This window comes from Acanthochromis polyacanthus, chromosome 6 (assembly GCF_021347895.1).
Source record: "Acanthochromis polyacanthus isolate Apoly-LR-REF ecotype Palm Island chromosome 6, KAUST_Apoly_ChrSc, whole genome shotgun sequence".
NCBI lineage: Eukaryota > Metazoa > Chordata > Actinopteri > Pomacentridae > Acanthochromis > Acanthochromis polyacanthus.
This window is the reverse complement of record NC_067118.1, coordinates 28,061,497-28,076,267: the sequence shown is the minus strand read 5'-3', so window position 1 is coordinate 28,076,267 and position 14,771 is coordinate 28,061,497. Positions and strand designations below refer to the sequence as shown.

Below are 14,771 nucleotides of genomic sequence, written 5' to 3'. Positions count from 1 at the left end.
TGCCCCAGGCTGAATCACCTGCCCCAGGCATCTGTGTGAACAGACATATGCAAACATGCACGCAAACAGTAGTACACACACGCACAAAATGATACATTCCATCTAATGAAGCAGTGAGCCAGAAGTGACTTTACCAGGTGGATATCCATGTCAACAACTGTATAATAGTGCAAAGCAAGTTATTCAATACAGCGAGCGCTGAGAAATTTGTATGAGATCCAACTGCAGATTATTCACATCCAGAGTGGTTATATGTGTGAACAAATATCTGCAAGGAAAACATTAGACGACACATGAGTCATACATGAGTCAGTCATAAAATTATCCTTGAGAGAGTTGGCTGGACATGACAGAAGACAGCTGGATAGGGGGAATGTAATTTAAAAAGTCGTCAGCAAAAGGGTTCTTTACAAAACGTTATGCAAGTTATCCATGTATATGCATATTCCTGGGTCTGAGTATGTGAGTGTGTGCATGTGTGCTCTTCCCAGTGGGGCTGACAATCCAACAGAAAGACAAATGTGTGGCAGCCTCTGACAGTAGGACGTTTGCATCACGGCAGGAAAACAGCAAATTGCCAACATAAATAAGGTGCCACGCTCTGATTAGGACTGTCTTCACACATCATTATGGTCTAATGAGAGAGTTTCCCCTCTCTCTCAGTCTCACTATAACTGTGTGTCTGCTTGCCAGTTTTGCCTTCACAGACTTTGCATTTTACAAGCCCATCTCTCGCTGTGCCTGACACCTGTCAGCCATGATGGATGAATGTAAGTGAGGTGTCGCCAGGGCAACAGGCAGGCCAGGGGCAGTGGTGGCCTCCAGAGGCAGGACAAGTAGCCAGTGGCAGCTCTGCCTCTATATCTGAAGGCTTTATTTAAGACAGACCGTCTGGCCGGTTTGCCTTGTGTGAACTGCGATCCGGCTCTGCTCGAGATGACACCCTTAGGGGGGCAGAGGGATGGGAGTTGAGGGAGAAGGGTGTTCGGTCCAGGCAATAACACACTGGGTCATGCCAGCATTTCATTGCATTGGCCACTTGCTTGAGTGACAACACCAAATAAATTTGCTGCATCAGTGTTTGACTTTGGAGGACACATGCCGCTGTAACTCTTTTTTCCTGCTGTCCGCACTGACAGCGCATGAATACATTATGGACGCGCTACTTGTAAATTCTTCTATAAACTGTTTGGTATCATTCTTCTGTTGTGTCTCATTTGCACACACCACAGCATACTAATAATACTTTTCTGTGTGTGGTTGTGAATGTGCATGTGTTTAGCACGTGTACCTCTGCGTGTCGTGTTGCTCTGTGTTTGACTGCTGAAGCTCATATAAATTACACACGAGGAAACTACACTTTCTGTGAGAGGGTATGTGTGTATGTGTGTGTAATTATGGTTTAATTGCTTGCCCTGTGATGTGCTGTCATCTGTCACAGCCCAAAGACAGCAAATAATGGTTCTGCTGCCGTCACTTTGTCACCCAGACGCTCAGCATGCAGAAAGCAGCAGAAACACCAGTAACTGATATCCGTCTTGAATTACTGATAAGCGCTCATGTATGATGAGGTTTGTGTATATGGGCATGCTTTTGCTCTAAAAAGTATCTTGGTCTGGTTTTGTATCTTGGTCTATTGTGATTGTTTGTGTAAGTGTGCATAAAGCCGTGCATGAGTGCAACGCTATGTGTCTGTTTTGTGTGAATATTTATGCGTTTATGAGTGGATGAAATTTTGTACTTAAGAGCTCAGTGTACTATTGTGTGTGTGTATGTGTTGTGTGTGTGAGAGAGATGGAGTGGATTGGTGGGAATGTTATGAAGGAGTGAGGGTTCACAAGCTTACGTCTGCGTGCAAATGTGTTTGATGCCTACTGTATATCGGCACTGACAGGTGCAACAGTTGTGTTATGCTTTAAGCTTCTTGTTTGTCTGGCACGCTGCTTTGTGTGGTTGAGAAATGGAGTAAACAGAGGGAAAGGAAAGCAGCCTGGGGGCTAATTTATTCACTCCCTAGTCGCCCTAGTCACAGAGGCCTGTTGCACCGGCCCACCTGTCAGTCCAGTGGATCATGCCACAGCGTTATACCATCCAATTGCACAGACACACACCACAGCTCGCTCTCAGTGGGCCAAGCTCTTTAGGCTAGAGCAGTATTAACCATGATATATTAATAAATGCTCTGTAATCTGAATTAACAAGACAGCGAGTTCTCTTAGCACACAAACCGCATTTAAAAGTCTGCCATTTTCTGCGCGTTGTGAAAGTGAATGCGAAGGGAGAGTTGTGTCAGCGTCGGTGTTGAAATTTAAAAGTCTTGAAAAGACACAATGTTGGCATTTCTGTTTGTAAGCACCTTTCACAAATCTGTTGCAACACATGACTAGTGAAATGCATAAACAGTTTAATGCCTTATAGACCAGTGTACTTTATTGCATCACTAATCCCTGGAGAGAGCACAGTACAGTTTATGACATAAATACTCACAAAACAGCACAGTAGAAATGTGTGAGTCGGTAGCTGTTGTAGTTGACTGTAGTAATGTGATGTTCAATTCACTGTGGGTGTGGGAGGAAGTGTCTGTCCGTTGCCAGCGTAGAGTAATGGATGGCAGAGCTATGGGTGTGGGAGGAGGCATACATCCTATTTCAGACAGCTGTAATGGATGAGAGTACAGCAAAAAAAATAAGAACAGGAGGCAGTCTGCATGGGTTCACTCTCTCAAACTCTCACACGCAGAGTTTGGTAGTATTGAAATCAGTGCACAAAAGATGTGAATAGAACAATAGAACACCTGGAGAAACAGTCAGCGCTGATGTGACTTTTGTTTGTGAATTGGTCACAGGACTCGTATATGTGAATGCGTTGAATACACACAGCCACGCAGATGTGTTTGTACATCTGTGTGAGATTTTTTTTTTTTAGATATATAATTTGTCTTTTCATCCTTGTGCCTAGTCTGACTAGGTGTGCTGTAGGATAATTAATCAGACAGTTTGATATTGGCAAATAAGTGTTTATACAGACTCGCCTCCTCTGCAAACCCTGCTCTTTTTAACTGAGTTTATTTAAACAAGACGAGCACATAACACACTTCAAGGCACCTATTTATCACATGGTCCTCCCAGCAACGGGCTTCAGTTTCCCCACATAATGTCATCCTACCTCTCTCCCTGCCCCTTTCACCACTGCCTTCCACTGCTCCCACAGCCCTCCTGGAAACCCAGCTAAACTCACTGAACATATACAACTGATGAATAACGAAGCTGTGTCAGTATTTGCATTTGCGTGTGTCTGAGTAAGTGCGGGTGCTCATGTGCATTTGTACTAACTGCATATGTATCATGCCAGCTGGGATTTCTCCTCATTTCTAATCAAACATTGATATCAAAGAGGCTTGGAGTGAAGCTCTGCTCTCTCAACCTGCTTATTTGCTGGATTCTTGTAAGAGCCATGCTTCCTATCTTATGAGCAATCCACCATTCCCTTGCCTTTCTCAAATATTGTAGTGCACAAAATCACAGCCCATGTCGTGGTTGGTGAGGCTTTGGCAAGGGTAGAGTGGTGGAAACTCTTTTTGCTGCTGTAAACAAGCACAAGCTCATTCATCCCTCTAGGTCACCTGGGAGCCAGGGCCGTGAGTCTCCCAGAGAAGGATTGAGCAGGATGGAGGATGGAAGGAGGATAAGTGCTGCCTTGCTCCCGTTCCTCAGTGCATGGTGCTTTGCCTCTGCTGAAGGCTGGTGAAAAATGTCTCCTGGCCCCTCTGCCAGATACCAGGAGGTGTTATCAGCCCTGCCTAGCTCTACGAGCTCTAACGAGGCCCCAGGCACAGTATTATCTGTTTACGATAAGGATATTAATAACACTGTGCTTTTAGTTATGTGCTGGGGTGCCCTGCGGGGTGACGGAGTGGGGGTTGGAGTAAGGAGCCCCTGAATCATTCTGTCATGGGTTCTTTCCAAGCAGGACAGGATATAAGTGGAGAAGAGGAAAGGAAAGGAAGGAAGGAGTCATGTGGTGATGCTACGACAGTGCTGAGATATTTACTGGTTAACCTCATTCAGTTTATTTCCTCCAGGTCACTGTCTTTGTTTTCAAGAACAATAGCTTGACCATCTGCCAGCAGGTACATGTGGGAGTTATGATATGGGGGGAAGAGGTCAGTGGTTCAAAGATCACAGCTGTCATGGTCAGCTAAGAGGTCACCCTATTTCCTGCACTTTACTGTAGTGTAATGTCCTCTTTCTGTCCCTTTTTCTTCTATCTTTCAGTGTTTGTATGGCTGCTACGTCCACTCCTCCATCATCCCCACCTTCCACCGTCGGTGCTACTGGCTGCTCCAGGTAAGAACTCCTTTTCTCCTCCTTTGCACTTCACCATGCTTTAGTTTACTCATAGACTCTCCCTGGCTATCCAGAAGAACTTGAATGAGCTGCATGATATCAGTTTCCATTAAACCGAGGCATTTTCTTTTGACAGCCAGCAGGCAGGCATCAACCTATCCCTCCACCACCTCCCTCCCTCTCCTCTCTTTTCTCTCCCCAGCCCCCATTTCCCCTTATCTTTCCCAGTCATTCACTTTTCTGATGGCATTGCCCATACACGCCGTCCAGCACGAGGACGGTATCTCAGTCTGCTAAAAGCTTTGCCATCTCCCCTGTCTAACAGCCACAGTGATGGGCAGTAAAAGCATGATGGAAGAGGTTCCCTGTACAGTATAGTGTGCTTACTGTGGGTCGTCAAGTCTGCAGGCTGAGAGTGGCTGTAAATAGTAGTCCTTTGATCACCTACCCAATACATCTCATCAGTCTCGTTTAGCATGGCAGCCATTATTGTTGGAAGGTGCCTGATACAGCCATTCACACACACAGTTTTAGGGGAGCATAAAGCACATGCACGGAGAATAAGGGTTTGTGGAGCCTCTTATTTTTCTCTATCTCTCTAACTAGGTATCCAACTGTAGTTCTGTGTCTTGAATACAGTATATTATTGGATAAAATATGTGAAGATAAAGTATCTTTGAGATGAATACACTTTGACTACTGTGCCTGTAATATAATTTCTCTAAGTTATAATTTCTGACAAGAATTGTCGAGTCTCAACATCCCTGTTGTACTGAATAGACCCAGAAGACATATCCATTTGTAGTCTAACAAACTCCCCATTCGATTCAATGAGCAGGCCACTAGCAAAAAGACAAAAGAGAAAAACTGGCCTTAACAATGCTTAAATACTAATCAAAATAATTAGTGTTCCCACAGCAAACCAAAGCTGTCAAACAAATGTTTATTTCTATTTCACACTGTGTTGGCACTGTGTGTGACAGGCAGTAATAACAACTCTAGTGACAAAAAGCAGGCGTCTGCCTGTCTCTTCTGACTTCAATCAGCAAAGCCACTTAGGTTGTTTCCACTTAAATGTATTTTCCAAATGATTAGAAGTACAGAACATGATTAAAAAGTCTAAGTAATCTCGTGTCGATTTTCTGGAAGCAGTGGTACTGAGGACTCCTTTAAAGGAAAGAGCCACATATTCTCTATTACTGTGGTCTATAATGTATTTTGAAATAGTTACTGGTTGCTGTCATCTTTTTTCTTCTCCATACTAAGTGAAATGCCCTTCTGTCATCATTTCAGTGTAAGTGATTGGGGACAATATGCAAAACCAACTTAAGCTGAACCTGACATGAAACATCGACTCAAGTGGTTCTTATCAAAGGTCACAACTGTGGTCTTCATTTTTTGTCTAATATTCCTGTTGTGGAGTACTACAGTTTGCTTAGTGACAAAGTAAACTATGTGACTAAGCTTTAATGAACTGTAGAGTTAGGATAGTGATACAAAGGGAATTTCTACTAAATGCTGTACCTTTGGAAGACGCCCTTGACCACTCCAGACTGCTGAATCCTCATATTAACTTCAGTTGAACTTTGAAATGCACATTTGCACAGAGCAAGGAGTGTGGATTTTGTCTCCCATCGCTGATATGGAATTGTAAGAACAAAGGATCTCTTAGGGCCAGTATAGAAAGGAAGAACTTTTTCAAAGATGAAAACTGCTTCAACTTACATATGGACATGATGGTATTGTTTTAAGACAGCTTTAAAAAATCTGAACCTATAGTCCTTCCTTCCTTCCTTCTTCTGAGTCTAAGTCAGCCCTAAAGGAGCATGGCTAGGATGAAACACAGGTACAGGTCCAGGGTGAGTCAGTCCAAAGTTACTCTTGACACATACCCAACAGAAGGACACATGTGGGCATTCAGTAACATGTTTACATGCTGCACATAGAGTAAATAACAGAGCTGAGGTCACACTGGGTCACTCAGTTTTCAAAACTACAACCTTCATTTCTAGTCTCTCCCTGTGCCAGTTGCAAGATACAAACATAAACCCCTATCAAACTTTGAGGAGTTCACTGACTCAACTTTACTTTCCTATTACTGTAGAGCATCAACTGAGGACAACTGGTTAGTGAATCTTTTGCCCTCACCTCTCGCACGGCTCAGAAGATCTTATCACATCTCTGAGCTACATGTGTGCAACTAAAACATCCACTCATTCAAAGATAAGAGGGCCTTCTGCTGCCCAGCAAAAACATGTATTCGCAACCATGTCTTTCCTTTGGCACCAAGCATTCCTGGAACTCAGATTTACATCTCTTTTCAGGCAGTTTATTGCAGACCATCTGTGCTGACAAGAAACCACAGTCACGGTGATACCAGAGGTAAAGGATTACACCTCAGTCCGTATCTCTGCAGATGCAGATAGACCTTCTGTACCTCTGTCTCTTCAAGCCACTTTCAGTCAGACAACTGACAGTCCACCTGGTTACAGTCTCTTTCTTCTCCTTCTCTCTCACTCTTTCCACCTTCCTCCAGTCTCTGAACCCTCTGTCCCTGACTCCCTGTGTACCATTTGCTGTGTCCATATGAGATTTCCAGGCAGTAGTCTGTCAACAGCAGAGCAGCAAGGAGACTGGAGCTCCCAGAGCGGCAACAGGGAAAGGTCACCAGTGAGTGAAAAATGTAAATATTCAGCCATCCAGCGGCCACAGTCACGGAGAGACAGGGATGAAAATAACTCCTATTACACAGCACCAACAGGGAGGGAACACAAAGGACAGAGAGGGTAGAGACAGACTGTGAATGAGAGTGAGATGGACACAACTTTTAAAAAGTTAGGGGAAAAAAAACACTGAGGGAGAGTTGGAGAGAAAGATGGATTTAAAGATTTGAAGTAGGAAAAAAATGGAATAGGGAGAAAGGGTACGGTGTGTATGTGTGTTTTTTTTCTCTTTTTTTGGATGTATGTGTGACAGTACGAGAAAGGCAAAAAGCAAGAAAGTCAGGCAAAGTGAAGTTGGTGCAAGGTGTTTTAGGGAGAGGGCTTTAGCCAGTGGGTGTGTGCCTCTTTATCTACTCTTTATCCACTCTTTATTGAGTCAAAGCCTGGGTAATGAGACAGGGGACAGGAATAAAGACCTGCGAGGGGGGTCTTCTCTCACTCCATTCATTTTCTTTTGTTCTTTTCACCTCTCACTCTCAATCTGCTCATCCCCGCCACACTACCTCCACCTCTCTATGGCATTAGACCACTTCAGAATGTCTGGCCCATCCCCGCAAATGGCTGAGACTGAAGAAAAGTACCACCGCAGTTATCTGGGGTTGCAAACAATGAATCCAAATTGCTGCTGAGACAGGGAGCTGCCCAGAGCGGACTGTGTGGGTTTTTTACTTACAAAAAAGTTCCAATTTCAGTGGATTTGGAGGGGGAAAAAAATGGGCTGTGTGTATTTTTAACACTGCCAACAAAAAAATACACTCACAAAGTGCACAACTTGCCACAAACAGTCTAGCATTGTATGTCTACTCTTTAAATGCTGCTGCTTATATTTAAAATCATATCTAAATATACTTGCACACAGCCTTTCCAGGTCCAACCTATCAGGACACACACACGTGCACAGCCAGACATGCACTTTCATTGATGCAAAGGATCTTGCTTGTCCTGGTGGCACAGATTGATTCTATTGCTCCGTGTCCCCTTCTCTTGTTTAGAGCTAATCGAATGTAATTCCCTGCTTGTGCCTCTCCATCAAATCAGACAGTGGAGTTTGTGCTGGCCAGCGGGGGCACAGAGGTGGGGATAATTATGATATTAATACGGAGGGGGTCTGAGGGGAAACTTCATTTGTCCTGCTGCCTGCCACGAACACAGAGAGGGGTCAATAGCCTCTCCCGCTTTTCCTACTTTAAAGAGGAGGAAAGGGATGAGATAATGAAATGACTAGTAAGGCAGGAGGGAATGCTGACGACCTTGTTTCTTCACAGCTATCACTTTCTCCCTCTTACCTTCCTCAGCTTAGGCCACTGCTCTAGTCTCTGTCTCACATGAATACATTATTAATATCGTCATTCACTGCAGTTACATTTTTCTTATTACATTAGTCCTTCAGAGTATAATGACTTTGGAACCACTTGAATTAGTGTTATGTAGGAAAATGAGTTGTCACTGTTGTCCGTGTGATCATTTCAGCGCTATTCGACAGTATTTCAGAAATTTTAATTTATGGAATAATTCAAAGGTTACTTAATTGGACAGGCATAGTGATAACTTTGTGATTAAAGAGAAGCCTGAGCAGTGTAGGCTCTGCGGCGCTGTCCGTGGTGCTCAAACCTACCATATCACAGCTTTTTTAAAACTTTTTTTCCTCCCTCCTTTTTGGCTCTATTGATTTATCAAAATCCACTCAGTGCTTTTGAACTCCCATGCTATTCACTTCCCATAACAAGCTCGCCGATCTCTACAGATCAATACATCTGGCCAAAGCTGTCAGCAGATCATGTGCAGGGGCCAACACATGTACTCATCATGTCTCGTGCATCGGCATCAGTCAGGGCAGAGGCCTCTCTCGCTCTGGTTAATTGAATGGGAAATGTTGAGTAGCTCCTTTGCTGTGCTGCTCCGTCGGTCGGTGTGCAAGCAGGATACAGTAGCTCCAGAGCGGACATGCCTGCAGGCTAAAGGCAGACAGATGGATTCTTCATATCTACCAGAGTCCTCTCTTCATTCGGATCAGTTTAGTTGCCTCTGTATTGAGCACTGGGAGACAGGTGCCGGATTCAGAGTGGCCCAGGTGATGTGTGATGACGGAGCAGAGCTGTCAGGTCCAGATTCACATCAGATACGTCCAGACTATGCAAGGCTACATAATGAATATTTCACTGAGATAAATCATGGATGAGCCTGGGCACCGTTCTGTTGATTTCACTGAGAGGGTAGAGAGTCAGGAAAACCTGGTGAGGGTTTGACTGGCTGTCTACAACCTCAGGGCAAACGGAGGCAGTAGAAATATAATTGCCTTTAGCTATGCAGGCTGTTGTTTGTATCAAATGGAAATGCACCTCTTCAGAGTATGCACTCAGATTTAGAGCATATGAATTTGACTTCACCACCTGACATTACTGTTCAATTCAAAACCCTGACACTGGACTGGCAGGAGAACAGGTGGCAGTATATGCAGTGGGAGAGCGTGTCTGTGTATCTGTCAGTGTCTGCACATGTTTGTCTTTTTGCGTGTGTGTATGTGTGTCAGACTTTGCTGCTCTGTTACTGCACTATGGTGGGAGACCGTGGTGCTCTCGGCAGCATGCTGCTGCTGGCAGGCCCCTACTCTCTCTGCCATGAGGAGAACAGCTGCTTCACGAGCATGTCGGGGTGTGAGCCATGTCCCCGTGGCTCCCCTCATCTCCTTCACTTCTCCTCCTCTTGTGCAGTCATACAGACACAGTGCATCTGACATTAACCCTCTCCATCCCTAATACTCATAAACATTCAAAAAAATCTGTCTTCCTGACATCAACTTTGCTTCTAGACCTCTGAGCACATCTGCTACTTTCTGTTTCCACTCAGAGAGAAAATACAGTTCCTTCTAAGTTGGTCTCTCCCCAAAACGGTGACACTGAGGCTTCTGACCTCTAAACAAATTGAAGGTTACTCTGGTGCTTAATTAATGGCCCCTGCTGGAGCGCTCTCTCCCCATACGATGAAAGGGAGAGAAGTTGAGCTAAACCCCAGAGGCGCACTGAGCCTCCTCTCCTCCTGGCAGACTGATCTGTTCCTCAGTGCCTGCGACCTTTTCTCTAGGCCCGTCGCCTGGCCCACCAGCACGGCCAATTATCACAAATCCCCCGCCGCATTTGTCTTGCCATTTTCACTTTGCAGCCAAAGAGGCGTGCGTGGCCATAGACTCATATAGCCCCCTAACCAGCTTTAGCCCAGCCGGAGAAACAGAGGCCCACAACAGGTATGTGGTGCTTAAATAATTCAGTTATCGTGAAAGGTTAGGGCTCTGTCAGTACGGCGAACTGACATTCATCTTGCTCAAGAGTCGTGCACCCGCTTTCAGAAGGAGCAGCCATCGGCGTGTTTACATTTTGCAGCTTGCAGATTGTTATTGACACCAATATTTTACATGTTCTTCTTTGATCTCTGTCCACTGGCAAGCTAAATGAGTATACAGAACCAGCTCACTAACCAGAATGTAATCCAAGAATATAATAACTGTAACACTGCAAGCTTGTTGAACAGCATTGCTACAAACCACGAACCTGATTTGATATTGTCTTCTGTGTGGTACTTGACGAGCTTCTTCTTCAGCAACCATTTGCTGCCGTTCTCATATTAGTTAATAAGAGATCCCTGGGCGTTGTGTCACCAGCCAGGCTTGTTTGTGTTGTAGGAAGCAGTGGAGATCAATGGATCCACAGTAAGTCTATCCTGTGCTGTGCCAGTCCTCACTCATGTAAAGCCTAGGTCTGCCCGTGTCACTTTGCAGGCTCAGACATGATGGCAGAAGTGTGCACGCATCTCCCAGCTTCCCAGAGAGCACTGGTCACAGCTAATGACCAGAACTGTCTGATTTGTCCTGCCCTGATTACTCCTCTGAGCCCCAATTAGCCGTGGATGAGGGCTGACATCCCGACACGATCACTTGGACGTGTCATAGAGGGAAAGATGTGCCAGGAAAAGAAAGGATAGAGGTAAGAGGGGGAAGACAGGGAAAATGTATGTTAAAGACAATGAGTAGAAAAGAGGAGCTGGTACGAAAGCTCTCTTAATATAAGGCCACAGTCTTTCACTCTCTATTCAGTCAGATATCGATCTCAATTCCCCTTAACCAGCTACCACTCATCAACATACAGACTAACAGCTCTGATTGCAATTTCTATAATTGGCAATTTTCATTGTGAAAAACTGTCTATCTAAGGGTGTTAGCTGCATCTGGTCTGAGACAGGTTGATTTCTCTGTGGGCCATGGATGAAGAGACTAAGGACTGTTTGTGAAAAAAATATAAGCTAAAGATAAAGTATTCGGACAATGTGATCGAATCAATTTGCAAGCTGAAGTGAATAGTGAATTCCTGGGAGCCACAAAGGTTTCTTATTATAGCTAAAAACATTGGCATTTCTTCCCCTAATTGACAATAACAATCTCTGTTTTGAGCCTTGTCATCTGTGTGCCTTCTTTTAAATATTCCTCCTTTCTGTTCTGGTTGGATTCCCCACCCTATCCCACAGTTCTGTCTTTATTTTCTCTGCCACTGTGTCTCCCCAGGATTGCTGAGCTATCTCCCCTCTGCAAGTTTTGAGAAAATCTCTCTCTTTTTTGGCCTGCACTCATTCTCTCTCAGTAGGGGGCAGTGGAAAAGTAACTACAAGGGCACATAAAGCCTTCAGAGTCAAACCAGAGTTCTTTTAGTCTTTTTTGATCTGAGTAGATGTCATATGAACGCACACGCGCACACACCTTCAGTGGAATGGCTCTACTCCTATCTCTGTCTGCTCTCCCATCTCAAACACACCCACGCAAACCTGAGAAGACACAGAGGTTGAGAGGAGGAGGAGGAGAGAGAGAGAGAGAGGAGAGAGAGAGAGACAAAGCAAAATTGTGGAATAGGAGGACTGGCAGGAGGGGAGGAAACAAGAGGTGGGAGGGGTGGAGGTGCTTTGAGAATGGGATTAGAGTTAGAGATTAGAGGTAGAAGATGATATCATTTGGTAGAGTGAGCGGGAGCAAACGAGCAGTGCAAATCACCCGACGTTAACGAGCTGCCTCGTAAATACTGCAGCCGAGTGTACGCTTCAAGCTGGATCTGGATAGGGCTGTGTAGTGCAAAGGAGGCATAATGCTTGTCTTAACATTATTTACTACCCCCTCCCAATTTATATAGGTGTCTTCCCTTCGCCCCAGAGCCGAATATTGGCCCCCTATGGCAGCATCAGAGGATATTTCTGTGTAGGAAAGTTTTAGTCAGCATTGTGTACACAGTAAGAAAATGTTTTTACCTCGATTTTTTTTTTTAAACAATTTGCTGTTTTCCAGATTTTCTCTGCTTTGTCAAGAGATAGAAGAAGTACTGATATCTTATTTTTATCTTTAAAAGTATAGTTACTTCTAAAAACGGCAGGCCGAAACTAAATTATGTCCACATCTGAATTTCTATTCACAGAACTGCCGGAGGTTTGTCGCTTTGTTTAGTTCTTTCCTTCCCACTGTCGCCAAGTGCTTGCTGAAAGGGACTCCAAAAAAAACTTTGGGTTCTCTGTATAAATTTTGTATGGTCTTCACCTTACTATGTGAAGTACCTTGAGATGACATACAGTATGTTGTGAATTAGCATGATATAAATGAAACTGAAATATATTGAATTGAAATAATTCCTTCTTTTACAATGTGTGACTGTAAAATCACCTTATTTTTCACTGGTTTCAAATCAGCAAAAAATATGTATTTTAAAAATCTACAAAAAACAGATTTTTGTCCAGCTATTTTACAGGTTTTCTCCGTTTTTTTAAAATGAATATTATCTAGGAAAAAAACACCAATAAATATTAATTTACACATTGTCATCTAGATCAGTGGTTCTCAACCCTGTTCCTCAGGACCCCATGTCCTGCATGTTTTAGATGCTTCCCTGCTCCAGCACACCTGACTCAAATGATCAGCTCGTTATCAGGCTTCTGCAGAGGCTTGATGACGAACTGATCATTTGAGTCAGGTGTGTTGGAGCAGGGAAGCATCTAAAACATGCAGGACATGGGGTCCTGAGGAACAGGGTTGAGAACCACTGATCTAGATAATGTTCTCATCAAAAATAAATATTTATTTACAATGTGTGACCTGGCTACACAGTGGTCTAGTGGTTAGCACTTTCGCCCTGCAGCAAGAAGATCCCCGGTTCAAATCCCTGGGTGGGCCTGGGATCTTTCTGCATGGAGTTTGCGTGTTCTCCCTGTGCATGCGCGGGTTTTCTCTAGGTACTCCGGCTTCCTCCCACAGTCCAAAAATATGCTGAGGTTAATTGAATACTCTAAATTGCCTGTAGGTGTGAATGTGAGTGTGATTGTTTGTCTGTATATGTAGCCCTGTGACAGACTGGCGACCTGTCCAGGATGTCCCCTGCCTTCACCCAGTCAGCTGGGATAGACTCCAGCCCCCCGGCGACCCTAGTGAGGATAAAGCAGTGTATAGAGAATGAATGGATGGATGTGTGACCTAATACAAATCATTATTTTACACATATGTGCCATTACATTCATGTTGTTTCAGACCTTTTGAACATTTTTACGTATTTGATCTGGCACCCGTGCTACCAGATTTTTTATGCTTTTCCAGGATTTTGTTTTCTAAGAAAGGGTCACATTCTAGAGGTTACACAATGTGCAAATGATAAACTACAGTCCTGACATACACCAACAGGTCAGACATAAACGCCAAAAAAAAAAAAACACAGCAACTTCCTAACTTCCAACCTTTTCTGAAAACTAAGCTTTGACAGGCTTTGCCTCATCTCCCTGTGTTTACAATGTTTGCTTTTAATGCACAGACTGTAGCAGAGCGAAAATGAGCTGACATTAAATTGTATAAAAATGTTGATTTTCAATTAAATGTGATTTCTTGGGTTGCTAAAATTCCTTAAACGAGTTAGACAAATTCTACAGGGATTGCAGCAATTCAGTAGAAATGAACGTGTATAAACCTGCTTGTTTCAGACTGTCTAGGCAGCATCCCAAGAGTAAGTGTGAGACAGACAGTGTAGGAATATGGATGACAGGGAGTTGGACTTTCTCTCTCCTTGTGCTCTTAGGGGGTGAGAACGGAGGCGGGGGGTGGGGGGAATATACATTTCTATTTTAGCCAGGAGGCCAGCAGCAGGAGAATGACTTTCATTGGCTGGATTCTAAATATTACATGACTTCCTGATGGCAGTGTGCTGTCTGAGGCGCTGTCTGGCCTGGTATTAACCTGTCTGGATAAATCAGCCGTTTACCCAACTCTGTTCCTCTGTCCAAAGTATTGTTTCCTCCCATCGTGCCTCATTTTCCCCTCTGCTTACCTGTTTTTTCTGTGACCCTCCAGCTTCACCTGTTTCTCATGCACCATTTCTGCCTGTGGACTGCTTGCTATGGTGCAGCTCACTTTGTGTGTGTGTACAGTGTGTGTATGTGGAGTTTGTCTGTGGTCCTCTGCCAAACCCCCTAACGTCATATGCAGCCTGGCAGGTGACAAATAGTTTTTTAATTGCTTGCACCAGGAAAATCATTAGTCTCTTCCCTTTCCTTGGTGGGACCAGGCAGGACGTGTGAGCAATAATAATAGCCTCAGTCCCGTTTCCCGCCTGCTATTTTTAGAACAGGTATTTTAAGGGCCATCTCTGTATATGCCCGTGCGTTTGTGTATGTACAGATGAGTGTGTGTGTGTGT

General features: G+C 44.2%; 1 protein-coding gene across 6 annotated transcripts in view; it reads left to right on the top strand.

The window, feature by feature from the left end:
* Window positions 1–14,771, top strand: part of camta1a (calmodulin binding transcription activator 1a) — a 289,846-nt gene that overhangs the window by 220,605 nt on the left and 54,470 nt on the right. For all 6 annotated transcript variants that reach the window (XM_051949098.1, XM_051949101.1, XM_051949097.1 and 3 more), the window contains one exon: window positions 4,275–4,346. In XM_051949098.1, coding sequence (XP_051805058.1) covers window positions 4,275–4,346 — 72 coding nt within the window. The remainder of the gene's footprint in view (window positions 1–4,274; window positions 4,347–14,771) is intronic.